At 38.8% G+C, this 18280-nt stretch overlaps 1 protein-coding gene across 1 annotated transcript; it reads left to right on the top strand.

Moving 5' to 3' along the window:
• The first annotated feature begins 1400 nt into the window (after positions 1–1400).
• On the top strand, positions 1401–17868 carry LOC103466871 (Krueppel-like factor 15). The gene is made up of 3 exons (XM_008412759.3): positions 1401–1580; positions 3153–4727; positions 14328–17868. The coding sequence occupies exons 2-3, from the start codon at positions 3229–3231 to the stop codon at positions 14503–14505; spliced, it is 1677 nt and encodes a 558-aa protein (XP_008410981.1). The 5' UTR covers positions 1401–1580; positions 3153–3228; the 3' UTR covers positions 14506–17868.
• Positions 17869–18280: the final 412 nt, after the last annotated feature.

The following is an 18280-nucleotide window of genomic DNA, read 5'->3' as shown; positions in this document are numbered from 1 at the left end:
CCTTAGGAAGTAAGTAAATGACTACTAAAAATGCATTGCAAAAGTATTTACACCAGTTGAACTTTTTTCATATGTTGTCAAGTTACTACTTTTATTAGGATTTTAAGTGATCCAGGAAGCTGTAGCACTTCAGTTGTGATCTAGTCGCTTGTTTTCATGTTTCTGGTGTCTTTGACACTGATAGTTTTTGAAACCAGGTCAACAGTCAGGACGGTAGAATTTCACAAAAAAAAAAAAAAAAAACCTGGTTACTGTCGAAAGTGCATGCACATTTTGATGACGTGCTTACATTACAGTGTCATGTAGTGGCTTGGAATGACAACTACAACAGATCAATATGTTTGCAATCTTGTCCAATATTCCCCAATAAGCATCCTGTCTCCTGTAAGCATAGCCTAAAACAGAGATGCATAAAACCTGAAAAGTCTGACAAACATTTTTGATTCTCACAGCGCCCCCTACTGACAGGTGGTTGGTCAGTACCAGTTTTGCACATGTAAACTGAATAATTTGTCTTTTCTTCTTTGAAAAGTAGCTCAAAATCAGTCAGACTGAATGAAGGGAGCAAAAGTTTTCCAGTCATGCCACAGATCATCAGTTGAATTTAGGTTTGGAATTTGACTGGGCCACATAAACACATGAGAATGGTTCGATATAAACTGATTCCTAGCCACCTAGGCCCCAACACATATCTTGCACTAACAATTTTAACTAAAACTCTATTTTTCAAGTTCTGCTAAAGAAAATCATCCTACTGCTTGTTTCTCCCACCACCGTGTTTTACCATCGAGATGTGTTCAGGGGGATGTGCTTTGCTACATTTGTTTTCAGGGCAGAATACAAAGTGCCATTGTAAAATATCATTTCGATCTCATCTGATCAAGGCAAAGTCCTTCAACATGTTTTGCTGTGTCCTTGTGTTGGGAAATGAGCCAAGTCTGGTCTCAAGGTGGCCCAACATCACCTCACATAAAGTATTAGCTAACATATTAATGAATAAATAACAGGAAAAGGAAAGAACTCCAACATTACATAAACCGAACTGCATGAGAAGCAGCGCCATGAACAGTCCATAAAAGTGGAATGTGTTTGCACACACTGCCGCATGTAAGTGAAGCATTGTAAAGTGTTGTACATGTCTCATCTGGAGCCTTTGAGGTTAGAATGAAGACATTTAAATGATTTATGATGTAAACCAGCTTTCACACACACTCCCTGCTACTCCTCCTTCCACTCACAACACTTTCTGAGGCCTGCCTCTCTCCGTCCTGAGCCAATTGTAATGCTCCAAGCAGGCGAGCCTTCACAGGGCCAATCCCCTGATTTGACGGGTTCCTAGCTTGTGATCATGTGACGGTTAAGTGATCCGCCAAGTGAGTGAGTGCATGAATGTGTGTGCATGTATGTGTGTGTAAGAGAGAGAGGGAGGGAAAGAGAGAGAGAGGCATAAGGATATGCAAAGAGCAAAGCTCGTGTGTTGGAGTTGCACTGCCAATGCGTGCTGTTACGCACAGAAACCTTCGTCCAGGACTGGAGTGCACGGTGCGAAGGAGCTGGGTTTAGTTTCCTTGCATTGATAGGTGAGCTCATTTTGCTTTTAACCAAAAATGCATGATCTCTTATGCACTGATGAGTAAATAGAAACCTGTGTCATCTGTAAACATGAGCAACATGAGCTTCTGTATGTTCTCGTTCTGGTGAAAAAACACCAAACTTAGCACAAATGTTTTGGTTTTTCATTAAACCAAAGTCTGACTGAGATTGTGGTTGGACTTGCAGTCTCAGGCTGCAGGGTTGAACATGCCACGAACGCTGAGGAGAAACTCTTCAGGTCAAACCCCACGGTGCTGTTAAAGAGAGCATCCTGCTGTCAAAGCCCTTTTTTGATGTTCCACACCCGCAGGGTTACTGCAGGACAAATTACTTCAGTCTTGGCCAAAGTGAGGTGTCCTCTCTCCTCGCAAACTTTTCCCTTTCCATGAGGCATAGCCACAGCTGCAGACCCTCCTCCTCTGGCGATCCATGTAATTTGATGTTACTCCCAAATGTAACCCCCTTCAAAAGATCTCAAATTACTGAATGTGAAATTGAATACAAATTTGTTTGAGTTAAGCACTGTGTAGTTGTGTCAGCCACTTGAATTAAACATCAGATTTTACTTGAGACATGTGGAGCCTTTCATAGAAACCGTTTTTCTTCTTTATAAGAAACAGCCTTACAGAAAGAGGGGAAGGCGGAGGCAGTTCTTTCAGTCCACAGACACTATTGAGGATTTAATAAGGATTTCAGGTTCATTTTAAACATCAGGACCACTCATTTCCTCCAAAGCCATCTGATGTTGTCTAGTATTTTCAATCCGTATAAATGTAGTGGCGGAGCATTGTTCCTGAGCTGCTGGGCAAATAATCCTTTGCTCATGGATCATCCTACTGAAACTCTGTGTATTCTAAACTGATTTGACATATGAATGCACTTCGTGGTTAGTCTGCAGGAAGTTGGAAGATTATTTTCCTCATTCTAATCTCACAGTGCAACAAAATCTCTATTGCTCAGATTAGCATGAATTAAGGACCATGAGGGGAGACAAATAGAAACACTGTTCAGTGACCATGTGGCTTTAATCTTAAAAGTGGTGAGAAAAGAGGAACGCCTGACTCCACATGGTCAGCTTGAAGCCTGGACCAGCAGCTGCAAATTCGACACACACAATCATACACATGCACACACACGCACACACACACACTCCCCCCCCCCCCCACACACACACACACACATTCCAGTTCCCTAACATGTGGTTGCTTTCCTTTTGAAGTGCCATAAGTTTGCAGAGCTTCCAAACAAGCAGCAGGTATTTGACAGGGACCAGAAATGTATAATAATTTTTAGTCTGGTGGTTTGCTGTGTAATTAAGGACCCCGAAGGGACTACTGTGTACCTTACAGTATGACCACACTCAGTGTAGCTGTGGTGTGATTAGAAATGCCTAACTCAAGCTGATATATCCAAAGTCTGCTTGTTGGTCAAACTGGGCCCTTCGTTGTACTCAACCATGGTGCAACTTGCATGTTAGGCCATATCCAGGCCTCTTTGGAATTACTTTTGAGAAGTCTATTAAAGCTTGTGTCATTGTTAAATATGTGTTTCTTTTACAGAAAAAAGAAAAGAATCTTCATCAACAGTTTGATCGTCAGAGCCCAGCAAAGTCAGCAGTCATCAATCCCCACAGGAATGGTTGATCACTTGCCACTTGGTGAGGAGACCTTCCTGTATTATTCCTGCTCTCCAGGGTCCGACTACGGGTGCGCGTCTCGCCACACCAAGGGTGGTGTTTCGCAGGGCATCATGGTGACTGATGCGGGCACCTATCAGCACCACCCTTACCAAGGGCTGACGCTCTCCTCCTCGCCTTGCCTCTCTGAAGATGACCTCAGCGACTCCTCCAGCCCGCGCTCCTCCCTCTGCTCCAGCCCCGAGTCCACATCTTCAGCATCACGGAGCATTTTTTGCTCTAGCTATGAAAGCAGGAGCAACAGGAGCAGTGGGTGCTCCAACTCATCAGGAGGAGAGAATCAAGAGAGTCTTTTGGACCTCCTTCTCTCACAGGCCTCCCTAACAACCTCATTCAGCTCCAGTAGCGGCAACATTTCTGTTTCCTCCTCTCTTTCTTTGTCTTCCCCAACTTCCTCTACCTCCTCATCTCCATCATCCCCTTTTTTGCCCATGGGCCTAGCATGGGAGCCCAAGAGGGAGCAGAGAATTGGAGTTCAGCAGCACTTGACCAAAGAGGAGTGCTTTGAGTTCCCAGTTTTCCTTGAGGAGCTGCAGGATCCTGAAGCACTCCTCTTTCAGCCAACTCTAGAGGAGATTGAAGAGTTCCTTGAAGAGAACATGATGATAGCAATGGAGAAGGAAGAGAATGGGAGTGATGAGGAAATGTCACCTCCCACGTCTATGTCAGATGATACGGAGTCAGAGGGTTCAATGACACTCACAGCAAAACCTGAATCATCATCCCAGAACTCAGATCAAACTGTCCCTGTGTCCTCCAAGTCAGAGGCTAAGTATGCTGCATGTGCATCAGATACAGACAGCTCACCAGTGACAGAGGGCGATAGCTGTGTAACTACTTTCACTGACAGTTGTGTTGATGGGATCAAGCAGGAAGACTGTGGATCACTAACACCTTTGACACCAGAAAGTGCTACGATTGCCTCAAGTGTGCCTGTTATCCTCCAAATCCAACCCATACAGGTCAAACAAGAACCAAATTCCAGTGCTGCATCAGACACCATCCCGGATCAGTCCCAGAAAACCCATTCCCAACCAACTGAATCCCCATCGTCTATCAAAATTGCTCAGCTCCTGGTCAACATCCAGGGGCAGACATTTGCTTTAGTGCCTCAGTTGCTTTCTCCTGCAACAACTAACTCAGGCAAAACAGGGAGCACTGCTCCATCCAAATTCGTCCGAATTGCACCAGTGCCCATTGCAGCCAAACCCAATGGGCTTGCGGAAGCGACATTAGGCCTAGGAGGTTCGGCAGCGGGTGTCCTTACCGGAAGTCAGCGGTACCAGAAGAGCACAGTGGCAGACCTCATCAAAATGCACAAGTGCACATTTCCTGGCTGTAATAAGATGTACACCAAGAGCAGTCACCTCAAAGCACATCTGAGAAGACACACAGGGGAGAAACCCTTTGCATGCACGTGGCCTGGCTGTGGATGGAGGTGAGCAAACCAATGTTGATATTTTAGTGCGACAGTGACTCATGTGCCAACACATACCTATCATTAAACTGAAAGATGGACAGGAAGTGGGCAGTGTTATGCTACATAAGATAGCATAGCTATGAATTCTACCAAGATTGCCATAAATACTAATTGTGCCAAGCTATGCTATGTTTGCCAGCTACTTTGTGTGGGGTGGCGTCACACTGGCCATTTCTGCTTAGAACTAGACCAAACATAGTCCTGCAGTTTCAAAGAAGGCAACAGTTTTACAACCCTCATCACTTTTTCCATACCTTTACATTTCCCCACATCTGATATTACAGTAAACAAGGTTATCAACTTCCACTCCATATGGGACCATATATCACAGACATCTGTTGATAAAATGCTACTCAATCTGGAGAGTTTATTACATGTCATAAACAAGCATATCAACAGTGCCCTGTTTTGCTGAGTAATTATAGATAAGAAGTGACAAACTGTTTTCCTGTCCTGTTATCCCTTTTATGTAAGCTCTATTTCACTGGCAGATTGTCATACCTTTCAAAGAAACACTCCAAGGCAGAGTGTTTCTGCATATTCTCTTATGCAGAAAAATAGTTTGAGGAAAAAAATGATTGGATTTCAATCAGGAGGCTTATTTTCTAAGGGAGCTCCACTATGGACTGTTCATTTTCAATTACTGTTTGTTTTTTTCTGCAAGCTATGTCTCTCCCCTGCTATCAGTGTGTTTTTGAACCATGGCTAAGTTGCAGATTAGATAGGGCACCATTTGAAGTCGTCCATATGCAGACTTTGTCCCCTGTTAGTTATTGCACCTGTTTGCTCACCGTCCACAACCACTGAATACACATTCATGCATCAAAAAGACTCTGAAGTTTTACTATATTTTGTGCCTGACATGATCACACATCCATGACACATCCACAAAATCCACTTTGCCAGGTTCCAGTTAGCGTTTTGTGCTGGAATCAAAGCCTCCATCTGAATAGAAACATCCTGTCTGTACTTTAACTCTAGGTCAATTGTGCCAACTTCTGAACTCCTGGTCAATAAATCCACCCTCCAAAGGTACACTTAGAGCTCAAGGCTATACACAGAGTCTTGTGTATCTGCATTGCTACTGACAGGGTCAAGATAGGGTAAGAGTCAGGATCTTGGTCCAATCATAACAAGGACTCATGTTTAGGATTAACATAATATTTGGGAATAGATTAAAAAGTAATTCTAATGATTCTATAACACTGTTTATGTTTGGTTTAGCTAAAGAAGCTCCAGTGTCATCAGTGAATATGGATATTGGTTCCTTTAAACATTGAACATGGTTTAAAAAAATCTGCACTGCACTTACACCTTCCAGATGTCACAATTCACAATTTATGTTATTTTTTATTGTCCTGTGTCTAAGAGGTTAGAAAATACAGTTATCTAGGTTTGTCTTTGGCTGTCTGGAGATAAGAGATTAATAAAAAAGACAAATGTACACTGAGGAAATATCATACAGTTGGAGCACTTTTCTCCAGAGAATGGCTTTGAGATTGAACAACTAAAATCTGATTTTTTATTTATGAGGTTTGGACTGACTGGAAGAAAATGTGCTGACTTTCTGATTCTCTTGTACCAATCTTCTTTAGAAAGAGGAAAGGCTCTGTACTCAGTGAATGGCTGACTTATGTCTCAGAAGTATGTGCATTTGACAATATACATCAGTTGAGCACAAACCAACAGCATTATCCCTGATTGTATGTGACAGAGCTCACTGCTTGGCTCCGTAAAAAACAAGGCATTAACCTCCAGCAAATAGACTACATTAAGTACTGTAATCTTTTCATAAATCCAAGCACACGATGTCTGATTATCAGTAATGTGATCACATCTGTCACCATTCACTCACTGTGTCCTTCCACCATTGATGGAACATTCCTGGAAAGAGAAAGGCTTAGTTTGTGATACAGGATTTCTTTGGGATATATTTGCATGTATAAACTTTTTCTTAGTTAATATGTCAAACAAATGACACATTTATTGGAGATGAAATGTTCCATATCTTGGCTTTTTAGAGTTAGCGTGGCCTGAATTAACATCATTTTGTCTAGTTAGGTAAAAAAAAATAATCACTGACTGTAGTTTAGTTCTTGCATAGCAACAGGAACATTCAAAAGAAAAGGCAGGAATCATTTCTAAATCATTTCTTTTAGTCAGGATTTTACTGAGGAATGAAGAAAAAAAACAGGAAAAGTGCTACTGTCATGTTTGTATGTGCCAGCTAAACACACGAGTCATCTCATTCATCCAGATCTAACCCATCCTGTTTTGTTGTTGCAGTGTGTGTATCAGAACCCGCCTTAGTTGTGTGAGATTTATGACAGGCACAGCTTGAACATCATGTTCAAGCTGTGCCTTGACTGTGCCCCTTCACTGCCAGAACATCATGTTCATCACGTTCAAGCTTTATATATATATATATATATATATATATATATATATATATATATATATATATATATATATAAATTTTAATTCATAACCATATGCTGTCCAATGCAGATATTAGACTGTCCACCTAGGAAGAAAAATCAATGTAAAACAAGGATACATTTTAAGTGCTCTCTTATATTGTGGAGAAAAATAGCAAAAGTGTAGTGTACTGGAAACATAGGCTTTTAAATCACAAATGCTACCATGAACTACACTCTATACATGGTTTAAAAAAAATCATTTCAGAAGGGTACTTTTTTTAGTCTAGAGAAAAAAGGACATCTCCACTTGTGATTATCCCTGCCTGTCTGTTTAAATGGACAACCATGTCTCAGTATGTTTGCAGTTGTGTCATACTCTTTCCACTGTCAGTTGATGGATTATCCATTATGCAACTTTTCTTTGACATAGAAAGCCCTCCTGGACTCGTGTTTCTGTGTCTGGATCCAGAGTTGTGTTTTGCTGGTGGTCTGTTTCTCTGGGGGTTTTCTTTCCTCTGTCCATCTAAATGCATGTTCAGTATGAGGGATTGCTACAAAGTTAACACATCAATGCAATCAACTATTGCAAATTCTAGAGCAGGAGCAGAGATAGCTGCACATTGAGTGACTCGATGCAATTACATTAAATCAGAGGGGGTCCGACTCCAAAATCCAAACACTTGGGTTTTAGTATTTGTAAAGGTAATTGGTAACATTGAATTATATTGGACCAAGTGGGGTTGAATTTTTATGCCTGCTATGCTTATAAGCATATTTTCAAAAATCTTTGTGGTGTTCTCCTTCCACTTCCCAATGCAGAACATTACATTGTTCTGTTCTCTCACACAACATTACATTGTTCTGTTCTCTCACACAAAATCCCCCCAAAATCCATTCCAAAATGTGGAAAAGTTTACATATCAATGGTCTGCACTCCAATCTAATTTAAAACAAATACATTTCCAAAACTTATGTAAGAAAAATAGTATATTTTTGGCCAAACATCATGTAGTTTTATGTATTTCAGACATTAAGGTCTCTGTTCCTTTTGGGAACCTTCAGTGCACTAAAAATGGCACCTGCACAGTCTTTTTGCGTGCGTGCGTGCGTGCGTGCGTGCGTGCGTGTGTGTGACTACAACAATTTACTGTATTATAAAGTTGCCCCTTCACTGCCAGTTTCCTGCTGGACGAGGAAATGGACATAAACCAGTGAGGCAGCCACCCCTTACCCTCTGTAACTTTAGAAGAGCTCCGTGTGTTGGCCCCTCTGAAGTAGAGAGAGGTGGTATTTCACTGGCTGCAGGCCAACAGGTTACTCAGTCAAAGCTGTATTTCTCTTTTCACCAAACTCTTTACCTTTTTTTTTTTTTTTTACATTTTGCTGTCTCAATCTGCCTTGCTGTTAGTAGGGCTATTGGACTGGTTCACATACAACTTCCATGAGCTTGCAGTATTTCCAGTTCCCACCTGCTTGTAGGCACTGATTCGTTCTCAGCGGCTAGGCATTGAAGCAGAGTTTGCTGTAGCAACACTGCGGCCTGTGTGTACTTGTCATCTATCATCAGGTTTGTGGCTTGTTGTCTTTGATAACTGATTAATCTGCGATCACAACACTACAATCTGAGGTGATGACAGATGTGTTACAGTTTGATTTAGCAATTCATTTGGACTCTCGGAGCAAAAGCAAGAGGCAAAACGAGAGGAGAGATCTTATTCTGTATCAAAAAGTGAAGATGACGCAGCGAACTGTGTACTGTACGAATACCGGCTGCAATGCAACTGTAACCAACCTGACTGCCCCACCTTCGGCGCTGCTTTTATGTTCTTGTAGCTGCAAAGTTGGCTTTAAGAACAAGCTGGGACAAAGCCTGCACATGTGTTTCCCACAGCACCAACACTGATATGTGTACTATGTGTTGTGCAGCAGTCACGCCAAGCTGCCTCCAGGACTCCAACCCACAATCAAAAGTGAAAAACACTTTTAGACGATCAACAGAAGTGCCCTCCACCCATGCAGCCATAAACTCCCTGACCTTGGTCACAATCCCTGAAATGTAGAGATTACAGAGCTCAGAAACCTCCATCATAAACATGGGATAATGAATTATGTCAAAGGAAACTGTTGGTGAGTCAAATTAAAAATGAGAAACATATGAGTTTTTCATGCTTGCTGAAATGCGCCACCCTCTCTCTCCTGATGTAGCAGGTTATACTTGGATTCAGGCCTAGTGCCAGTATGTCAAGGAGCTGCACATGGTTTCCCTCGTGCCCCTGCTTGAAGTTGGTTGTGCACCGCTCCAGGGTTTAATGTCTGTATATGCGTCAGCCAAAGCTTACCATTGGCAAATGTAGAGCCACTTAGAGTACAGAGTTTACAGGAAAACCTTTGATTTTCATCAAAGTAAAGACCTGAGCTTGTTGCTTTCTTCCAGATTTATCGCCTGTGGTAGAAAACACCTACTTTAGTAACTTTGGGTTTGATTTAAATAGGGATGTGCAATATTGATTAGGTATTATATCATAATATTGTCATTGGGACGTCAAATCCCAAAAAGTTGCCTAAAGTAAAATAAACAAAACTTTTTAGATCTTGCCATACATTCTCAATAAATGGGTTATAATGCCTGACCTTCCTTTTCAGCAGGTAGAATATTATATTATTAAGACTATGTTAAAACAGAGATACTCTGCTTATATTATTTACAGTGGTAAGCATCACTAACCAAAAATTTAATTGTTAAAGCAAAAATCATAAACATTAGTTTAATGCTAAAGTGCTAAGTCAACACAGTATTTAGTTTGAGCTAATTCTAAAGCACTAAATTAATCTATGTTTATATTCACTATGTGCCAATGGCACATTACAACATAGATCATCACTCAACAGGGTCTAATTTGTTATAGTAAACCGACATGAATGGTTGGCGCTTCGGGAAGTGATTCTTTGGAACAGACCTTTCACTCATGGTCTCAGTTTTATAATTGTTGAGTACTGCTAACTCTGTTGCCTAATTGACCGTGGTATGGCTTTAGTCGGAAAGCACCGAGGACATCAGTAGATTTTAAACTGCTTACTAATGAGATACAAGATCTTGTTCTATAGTGATGCATTCTGGGTACAGAATAAACATCATTGTCTGCATCTCATCACAGGTGGAGAACATAAGGAGAGGATATAGAATTGCTGCATAACCTGTCTTAACCCATTTCAAAATAAGAGCATGGATTTAAAACTCTAGTGACTCGAATTCTGAACAGTCGATAATCATTTACAAAATTTACAAAACAGCCAAGGAAAACTTGCTCTTTAGATTGTGTCTAGAAAAATATGTTTAGGGTAAGCTAAGAGCGCTAAATGTTTTCAAAGTTAGCAAAAATGTTAAAGTGCTAATTGAAAAATTTGTTCCACTTTTAACAAGTTAGCGGACATGTGCCCATCTCTAATTGTTTTAGTAATAGTTATTAATTATAGTCACTGAATTTAAATTCTGAAATCAAGATAAAAATGGAAAAAAAGTGAAAACTGGACATTGCTTCAACTAAATAAATATGTTACATCAGAAAGCAGGAACTGACCAACTATTTGGTTTCAAAAAAACTACTACCACAGTTTTGTTGGACAGGAACTTTAACGAGAAGCAAAACTTCATCAATGGCACAACAATGACGGATAGTCTGGGTGGGTTTATTTCTGTTCTCAACAGGAATTGAAGCGTTGGCACATTGTTATGTATGTTGCTAACAATCCTGAGTTATTAATCAGGATTACACTGACACAAGGTGTGCTGCTTTCTGTTGACATGCAAACCAAACATCATGTCATTGATTCTTTCAGAAAAATGAAAAACTCTCAGTTGTGTGTCATTCCAGATTGTAGGACGTCTGCAACCAATCATGCTATGGTTGGTCAGGCGTTAATGCTCCGTAGATATCTTGGGTGATATCTTCTACCAGAGGATAAAACACATGGATATGATTGGATACAGCAGGATTTAGAAGAAGGTCTCAAAGTATATGTTGGGTGTCAAAGGGTTGAATATAAAGCTCCACGTGTTATTTCTCTATCAACAGTCAGTTCCATGACTTTATGGATTTTAAAACAAAATCATATTATCAACACACTTCTCTTGCCTTTGGACATAAAGAACGTCTTGTGACACCCAGTCTGTTTGTTTTGGGAGGTTGTGGGAACCAACATACGGTAAAACAAGAGTGACTAGCTGTGCTCCCACTACCAGGATCACTTAAGTTCATTAGTGGAACACAACATTTACTTTGTTGACTTACGACCATAGGGAAGCGCTGTATTTATCAGTGCTAGACTGCAAATTGGGTAAAATTAGAAAGGCAGTTAACTGTACTACGTTTTGGACATTTGGTGTGTGTAATGGGTTCTGATAGAGTATGGAAAAACTTTGGACCAATAACTTAATTATAAAAAACATTTTAACAAATATTGTATTCTGTATGTCAGTAGCCGGTCAAGTTATTACAAGTCTGTCAAAAATAATGTTTTATGTTGGTAAAGACTTCCAGGGTGGATTGTATTGAGTTTGAAACAACTATAAACTGTCCAAGTTGTGATTTACTAGTGTAAATCAGTTATTTACTACTGTAAATCACAACTTGGGCGCCATTACCATTGCTTTTTGTTGAACAAGCTGCTTTTTAAATGTTGCTAGCTATCTGTAATATTAAAAAATTAAAACACTCACAGAGATTTACTGACAAATTCATAAAACTTGTAACATTTTCATTCAGGTTTTAGCAAATCATTTTACATTAGCAAGACAGACATAACTCTATTAATGAGCTATTATTGACCAAACTTCAACGTGCTTTTAATTTAAATCCAGCCTGTTGAGCTCTGACAGAGTCTCTGTTCAGTTGAATATGAAACCTGGGAGTTAAAAACAGAAGCGTGAAGCTCACTGGGGCTCCTGCTGTGTTAACTCTGCTCCGAGGTTCTAAGTTAACTAAATTAAATGAATCATTGCGTAAAAACCAGGATGGTTTAAGGCAATTGATTTCTATTCAATTCTCTAGTAATATTAACTAATTTGGTTTAAGAGTGTAAAAGGAGTGTAAAAGCTAATGGCTTTGTCCTGTTTTGGGATGTTTATTCCAGTTATTCACTTTGTAAAAGGATCAACTTTAAGAGTTTGGTATTGCTCTATGAAGCACTAAACAGTCTTGGGTTGAAACACACTTTTAAATTACTTGTCAAATATAAACCACCCTTGAGGTTTTTGGAGACCTGCTTACTCTGGTCCGGTTCCCAGGACCAGAGCTGAACAAGGTCAGATTAGCTTTTTATGTTCCTAGAATGTGAAACAAACTCCCTGAAAACCTGAGAACAGAAACTGTTGCCTTTAAATCTAGAGTGAGTAAAATAATTGTTTACAGAAACTTTTGATCAGCTTGGGATCTAAAATTAAATTAGATAATTATATTTGATTTCATGCAATGTTTGTCAAATTCTTTATTCTTATTTTAATATTTCTGTTGGCTTTGTGGCAAAAAACAAAATTAAAATTTGCGTATGAATGATGCTGTGTATGCTTGGTTTTGCCTAAAAGTTGCTAAATATATGAATATATTTTTATTTCTTTCCAATATCACAGAAGCAAGATACAAATGAAACATTTACTCTACCTAGCATCACGTTGACTGCTTTGGGCATTTGGTGTTAAGCTGCTGTTACACTGTTTGCTATCTCAATTCGTATAGCAGTAAAATGATAAATATTTGCTAGATGGGTTTAAAATTGAAACAATGAAAGCCAATTTGTAGAGCATCAAGTCATGCCACATCTTTGAAGTAAATGCTTTTGGTTCACCCTTTATAAAGGATGAGTGGCTTAAAATTCATCCCAAGAGAAGGAAGAACTACATTACATTTGCTGTGAACTTACAGTGTCAATTTATATGATTATGAAGGATAAATGTCAGGTGGTCAGATGACTAGAGCATTTGCTGACTTAATCAGAAATTAGTAGAATACAGTCTAAACTTTCAGCATAAACAATGATTAAACCTCTGTCGGCGCAGACTGAGCATCTGCATAAGGTAGCATGAGATTAAGGGGTGTTATTCTTTACTATTTTTTGCAACATTTGAGCTACGCAGTAGAATCAATCGATTTGAATCAAATTGACGTCTCAGTTGTGATGCTTACCTGACGAAACCTTTTGAAATGACTAAATATTTGCGTTAGATGGTTTGGATGGCAAACCAATTGTAGCACCAGATGTGTAGAAAGGTTATACCGGTCTGTTATTTACAAAAGATGACATATGTTCCAATGTCGTGACATCCAAGGCATAGCTGCAACTTCAAAACATGTTGTTACAGACTGACCTTGAGCACAACACTGACCTGATTGTTTGTATATTGACTGTATGTCAGATAAGATGAGAAAGGTAAGACATAATAACGTAAGCTACATAGATTTTTGATGTTTTTTTCAGGATTTTCTCTTCTTTTAGGCATGGGCCTTTCAAGTAATGAGTACGCCATTTGTGGTATGCATGTCTGGAGTGCAAATAGGCAAACGTAACCGCGAATGATGTTTTTACATCTCTGTAAATTATCACCTTCATGTCTAAAGCAGGCTGCGGCCACTGTGAAACTGATCTTTGTTACAGATTAATTTGATCTTAACAGCTTCACTAACGTATACAGATACACATGTAGTGTGTAGAGGCACTACTCTGTCATCCACTTAACCCTTCACTGTCAGAGCAGCTGAGCTGGCTGGAGCCCGTAGTGACCACGGCAGATCAGGACAGGAATAGACCTGGCCCAGGTTAACCGTGCTCATGTGTTGAGCTAAATATGGGATGGCTCTTTGACTTCACAGAGACGTTGCATGCAAAGTATTACACCTCTCAGATTACCCTCATCTAAACAGACACAACTTTTTTTATCTTATTGGGAAACGTGACTTAATTCAATACTTTCTTTTCAGGAAAGACTTCTTTTGTTACCAAAGATTAGGTTTGTTTTTGTCCACTTTAAAGTACTTTAAATGTTTTAACACTTTTGGTCAGATTTAATTTGGAAAAAATGTACAAATATGTAATTTTTCTCTTGATAAAATGTGGTGGATCTCATTCGTTGGTTTCTTCGCCGCAGGTTCTCCCGGTCCGATGAGCTGTCAAGGCACCGCCGCTCCCACTCCGGTGTGAAGCCGTACCAATGCATCGTCTGCGAGAAGAAGTTTGCTCGCAGCGATCACCTGTCAAAACACCTCAAAGTCCACCGCTTTCCCCGAAGCAACAGGACAGGACGCTCTGTAAATGGACCCCTCTGACCCCTGACGTGACGGAGTGACGCTCAGCGGAGGAGACGGAGGGAGGGCTGGATGTCTGTGACGAAAGACTGAGCAGGACAATCCAAACACCCTTAAAAGGCCTCAGTAAAGGGCTGTATGTGCGTGTGACACGCGTTCTTGGTACTGTGATAATTTATTGGGTAACGAGGAGAAGACTGTAAAAAACTAAACAGGAAACTGTTACTTGACGCAGCAATGTCACAGGTGGAATAAGCTTTTCATAATAGAAATTTCATCCTCAAATCTTTTAGCTTATCTGTTTAGAAGACAAATTTGCTATTTTTACACTTTTAGGAGCATCTTATGAACAAATCATCCTTATTAATTTTTTTTCAGTCACTGAAGAATCTACTACTTTTTAAAATCCCTCTTTTTTTTACCTTTCTGGTAATTGTTTTTTTGAAAAGGATATTGTCCACAATGAACATGAAAATGGAGCCTAAAAAAATAACAGGATGTTACAGCAGGCTTGGTTGAATTCTTTCTCAAGGATTTCAAAGTAGCAGATGCATCAACATTCCTGAAGCTTAAAAAGGTTTCTTTGACGCCCCAGAGTCTCAAAATTGGGAAAAATGTTAAAGAAGCTCCACAAAATAACAAAGCTCAGTTTCATGTTGATTTACTGCTCTCCATTGTAAATCATCACACTGTGTAATTAGCACTGGCACATAGGAAACTTGTCCTATGTGCCAGTAGGAGAATCTCTGAGTAAATTGTGTTGTTTTACTGCAGTCTGAGTCAGTTTAATGTTGATTCTCCCCAAAAAGCTTCTATCAAGTCAACACCTATTTTGATGGACGACTGTTAATTGAAGCTAAAGCTAATGGTGGATCCAAATGATCCTATGTGTTCGCATCACAACTTCTGTTTTACGACTTGGTGATATTTTGCCATATCATTCATAACTATATAATTTCACTTGCCTGGTGTCACCGTTGTGAAATAGCAGTAGACCTAATCTGAATAAGCTGAAACAAAGTTTGTTTTTTCTCTTCCACTGCCAAACAAAAATAGATTTTGAATGTGAACATCAATATTATTTATCTTATCTGACTTAGAAATCACCCCAGGTTGTCAAAATAAAGGTGATCTGCTGTGTAACTGTCCAAACTAGACTTTAAGAGAAAAATTGGGTAAGATACTGGACCATTAAAAAATATACTGGAAAGTTCAAAAGATGGAAAGTTCATATTGTCTAAAGTGACGTTATGTAAAGTTGTAATGCAGTGTTAGTTTCCTAACTCTCTACTCTAGAAACAGGAGAGTTTGTACTCTGAGTAGAAACTCTCAAGTTTCTGTGGTAGAAGCTCTACATGAAACTTCTAAAAAGTTTCTACAAACTTTCTACAAGTTTGTAGAAATGATGAGAGACGCTCAGACAGGTGGAAAACTAACAGTGAGATGCACCTTTTAGCTAGCTAGGTATTTTAAAAACCCAAACAGGAATTGTCCAGAGTGGCTTGGTTGTCAGGCTATGTCAGCAGATAATAACTATCTACACCTTCAAAAGAGACACTCAACTGAGACTTAACAACAAACTTCACAACAATCTCTTGTGAAATAGTTGACTTTTAACATCTACTTGAAAATGACATCTTGTAAAAATGAACATTTTCAGGTTTAGTTACTTGAATAAAATAAGCTAAATTAGCAGCCTTCATTATCCTTCCACTGCTCTGAGGATTATTTCACTGTTTTTACACCGTTGTTGCAATTCAGAAACTTTCTGTTAAAACTATTGCTATTAATAACTTTGAAGAATCCCAGTGAAACAAAACAACTGTCCCTCTACGGTTTATAGCAGGATCTTTTCTGGGGGGGGCGGGGGGAATTTGTTTGCTTAATATCAATTATTTTGAGATCTGACATGCAGATTTCATGTTTTTACTAATTGCCATTTTTTATTATATAAGTCTTAAACATAAAAATCAGAAATGCTACAAAGAAAGTAATTTTAAAACACAGAAAATGAAGACATTAGAGGAGTATTCTCATTTATGTATCAAACCACATAAGAATAACATTCAGCTGATTCCTGGTAAACCCAGATCAGAGTGCATTCTGTGTTTTGATGCATTTACTAACTGAACATAGTGGGTCATTTTAGTTTTGGTGTATTTTATGGGCACAACATCAAAATTTACAAGCATTGGTATTGAATCTTAGTAATGGTCATGGAAAATTGGCTGATGTCAACCACTGAAACTTGGACTGGCAGAGAGTTAAAAATAAAAATACAGTGTCTTGTTCATAAACCACTGGTAGAGGCACTTTAATTTGTGGAGTGTTTGGGTTCATCTTGAAAAAAATACAAAGAAACTTGAACAAATTTAACTGGAATGTTTTCTCTTTTCTTATTGGATTCGTTTAGACTGGAATTTATTGCATCACGTAACTCATCTCATTTTTTTTTTCATTAAAATAAGTTTGGGTAAACATATAATAAAAAGCTTTACTGAAATGCTATCCTCAGTTTTGAACATGTCATGTCTGCCTTTGTCCTTTTCTTTATGGGAACAGTGTTGGGCTTTTTGCCACATCACATTTTCCAAAAAAATTTGTTTTCCTCTTTTTTTCCCTCATCTCTATATGATGCCATGTATCTCTTAATCTCAGCTGAACTTCAGCCAAATGTGCCAGAGCAAGGCAGGACTCGGTTTCTGTGCCATAAATGTGACAGGTGTCAGCGTTTTTTATTCACATTTAAAACAATGATTGTTGAAAAGTTTTGTGTGTTGTGTTCATTTTCTCAGTGATTGACGGATCTATTTGAATGTTCAGCACGTGGCCCTTGATGCTGTTTGCAGAAAGTGTATTTGCTCTGTCAGGCATTCCTTCCATGCACACAGAAGACACACTTTTCTGAATATGTATTAAAGATGTGATCCATGAATGTATGTAAATACTGTACATGCATCAGAAAGTACAATTGCTTGTAATGATATCTGTGATTGTGAAAGATTTCTTTTTTTTTTTTTTGAAAATGTAGAGAAACTGTACATAACAAAATATTTCGAATATAAAAATATATACTGTAAAATAAGGAGAATATTTTTTCTGGTGTTCCCAGACCACATATGTTAAAGTAGCTCAGTGAGTATGTCAGGATATGGTTTCAGATTTACCTGACCGTTTATTTTTCCAAAAACGTGCTATTACCAAAGTCATGTCAGCTGGTGAAATAGCAGCTTCTACATGATGCATCATAAAATACGTCCTGAGTTGTTTACAAAATGTGGTCTGTACACACTAAAAATAAGAATTTACTCAAATTCTTATATATATTTTTTTGCTTTGTTCTACTATGTAAAACACATTTACAATAAAATTCTAAAGCTTAAATCCTATTGTTGTTCATCACTAACTGATTTATGGCAACTCATATCTTGGATGTGCTTTAACTTTAATAATCCCAGTTAGATTCAGTTCCCATTTTTGCAACATGTTTCCAATATTACTGGACTTCAAATGTTTTGTTTGGATTTATTTTTTTTCCTGGTGTTGTAATTCAAAGTAGAGTTCCAGGGTTTCCAGGTGTGAAAAAGTTATGAAATGGAAAACAGAATATAGAAATATATTTGAGTTTGAAGAATTTACTCCTTAATCTGTGAGTTTATCATCTAATCAATCCTGTTTCAAAAAGTGACAGAAAAGCTCTACTGAAGATCCAAACTTTGATGTTTAAAGTCTTTAAGGGGCACAAAACACATTTTTATGTAAAAAAAGAAAAAAAAAAAAAAAAAAAAAAAAAAAA

The sequence above is a fragment of the Poecilia reticulata genome, chromosome 7 (genome assembly GCF_904066995.2).
Source record: "Poecilia reticulata chromosome 7, P_reticulata-male-v2, whole genome shotgun sequence".
NCBI lineage: Eukaryota > Metazoa > Chordata > Actinopteri > Cyprinodontiformes > Poeciliidae > Poecilia > Poecilia reticulata.
Note: the sequence above shows the minus strand (reverse complement) of the source record. Positions and strands in the feature narration are given on the sequence as shown.

Excerpts from the sequence above, each read along its gene's own strand:
- LOC103466871 (XM_008412759.3), top strand. The coding sequence starts at position 3,229 with ATGGTTGATCACTTGCCACTTGGTGAGGAGACCTTCCTGTATTATTCC. Across the intron at positions 4,728-14,327 it reads TGGCCTGGCTGTGGATGGAG|GTTCTCCCGGTCCGATGAGC; the intron begins GTGAGCAAACCA and ends TCTTCGCCGCAG.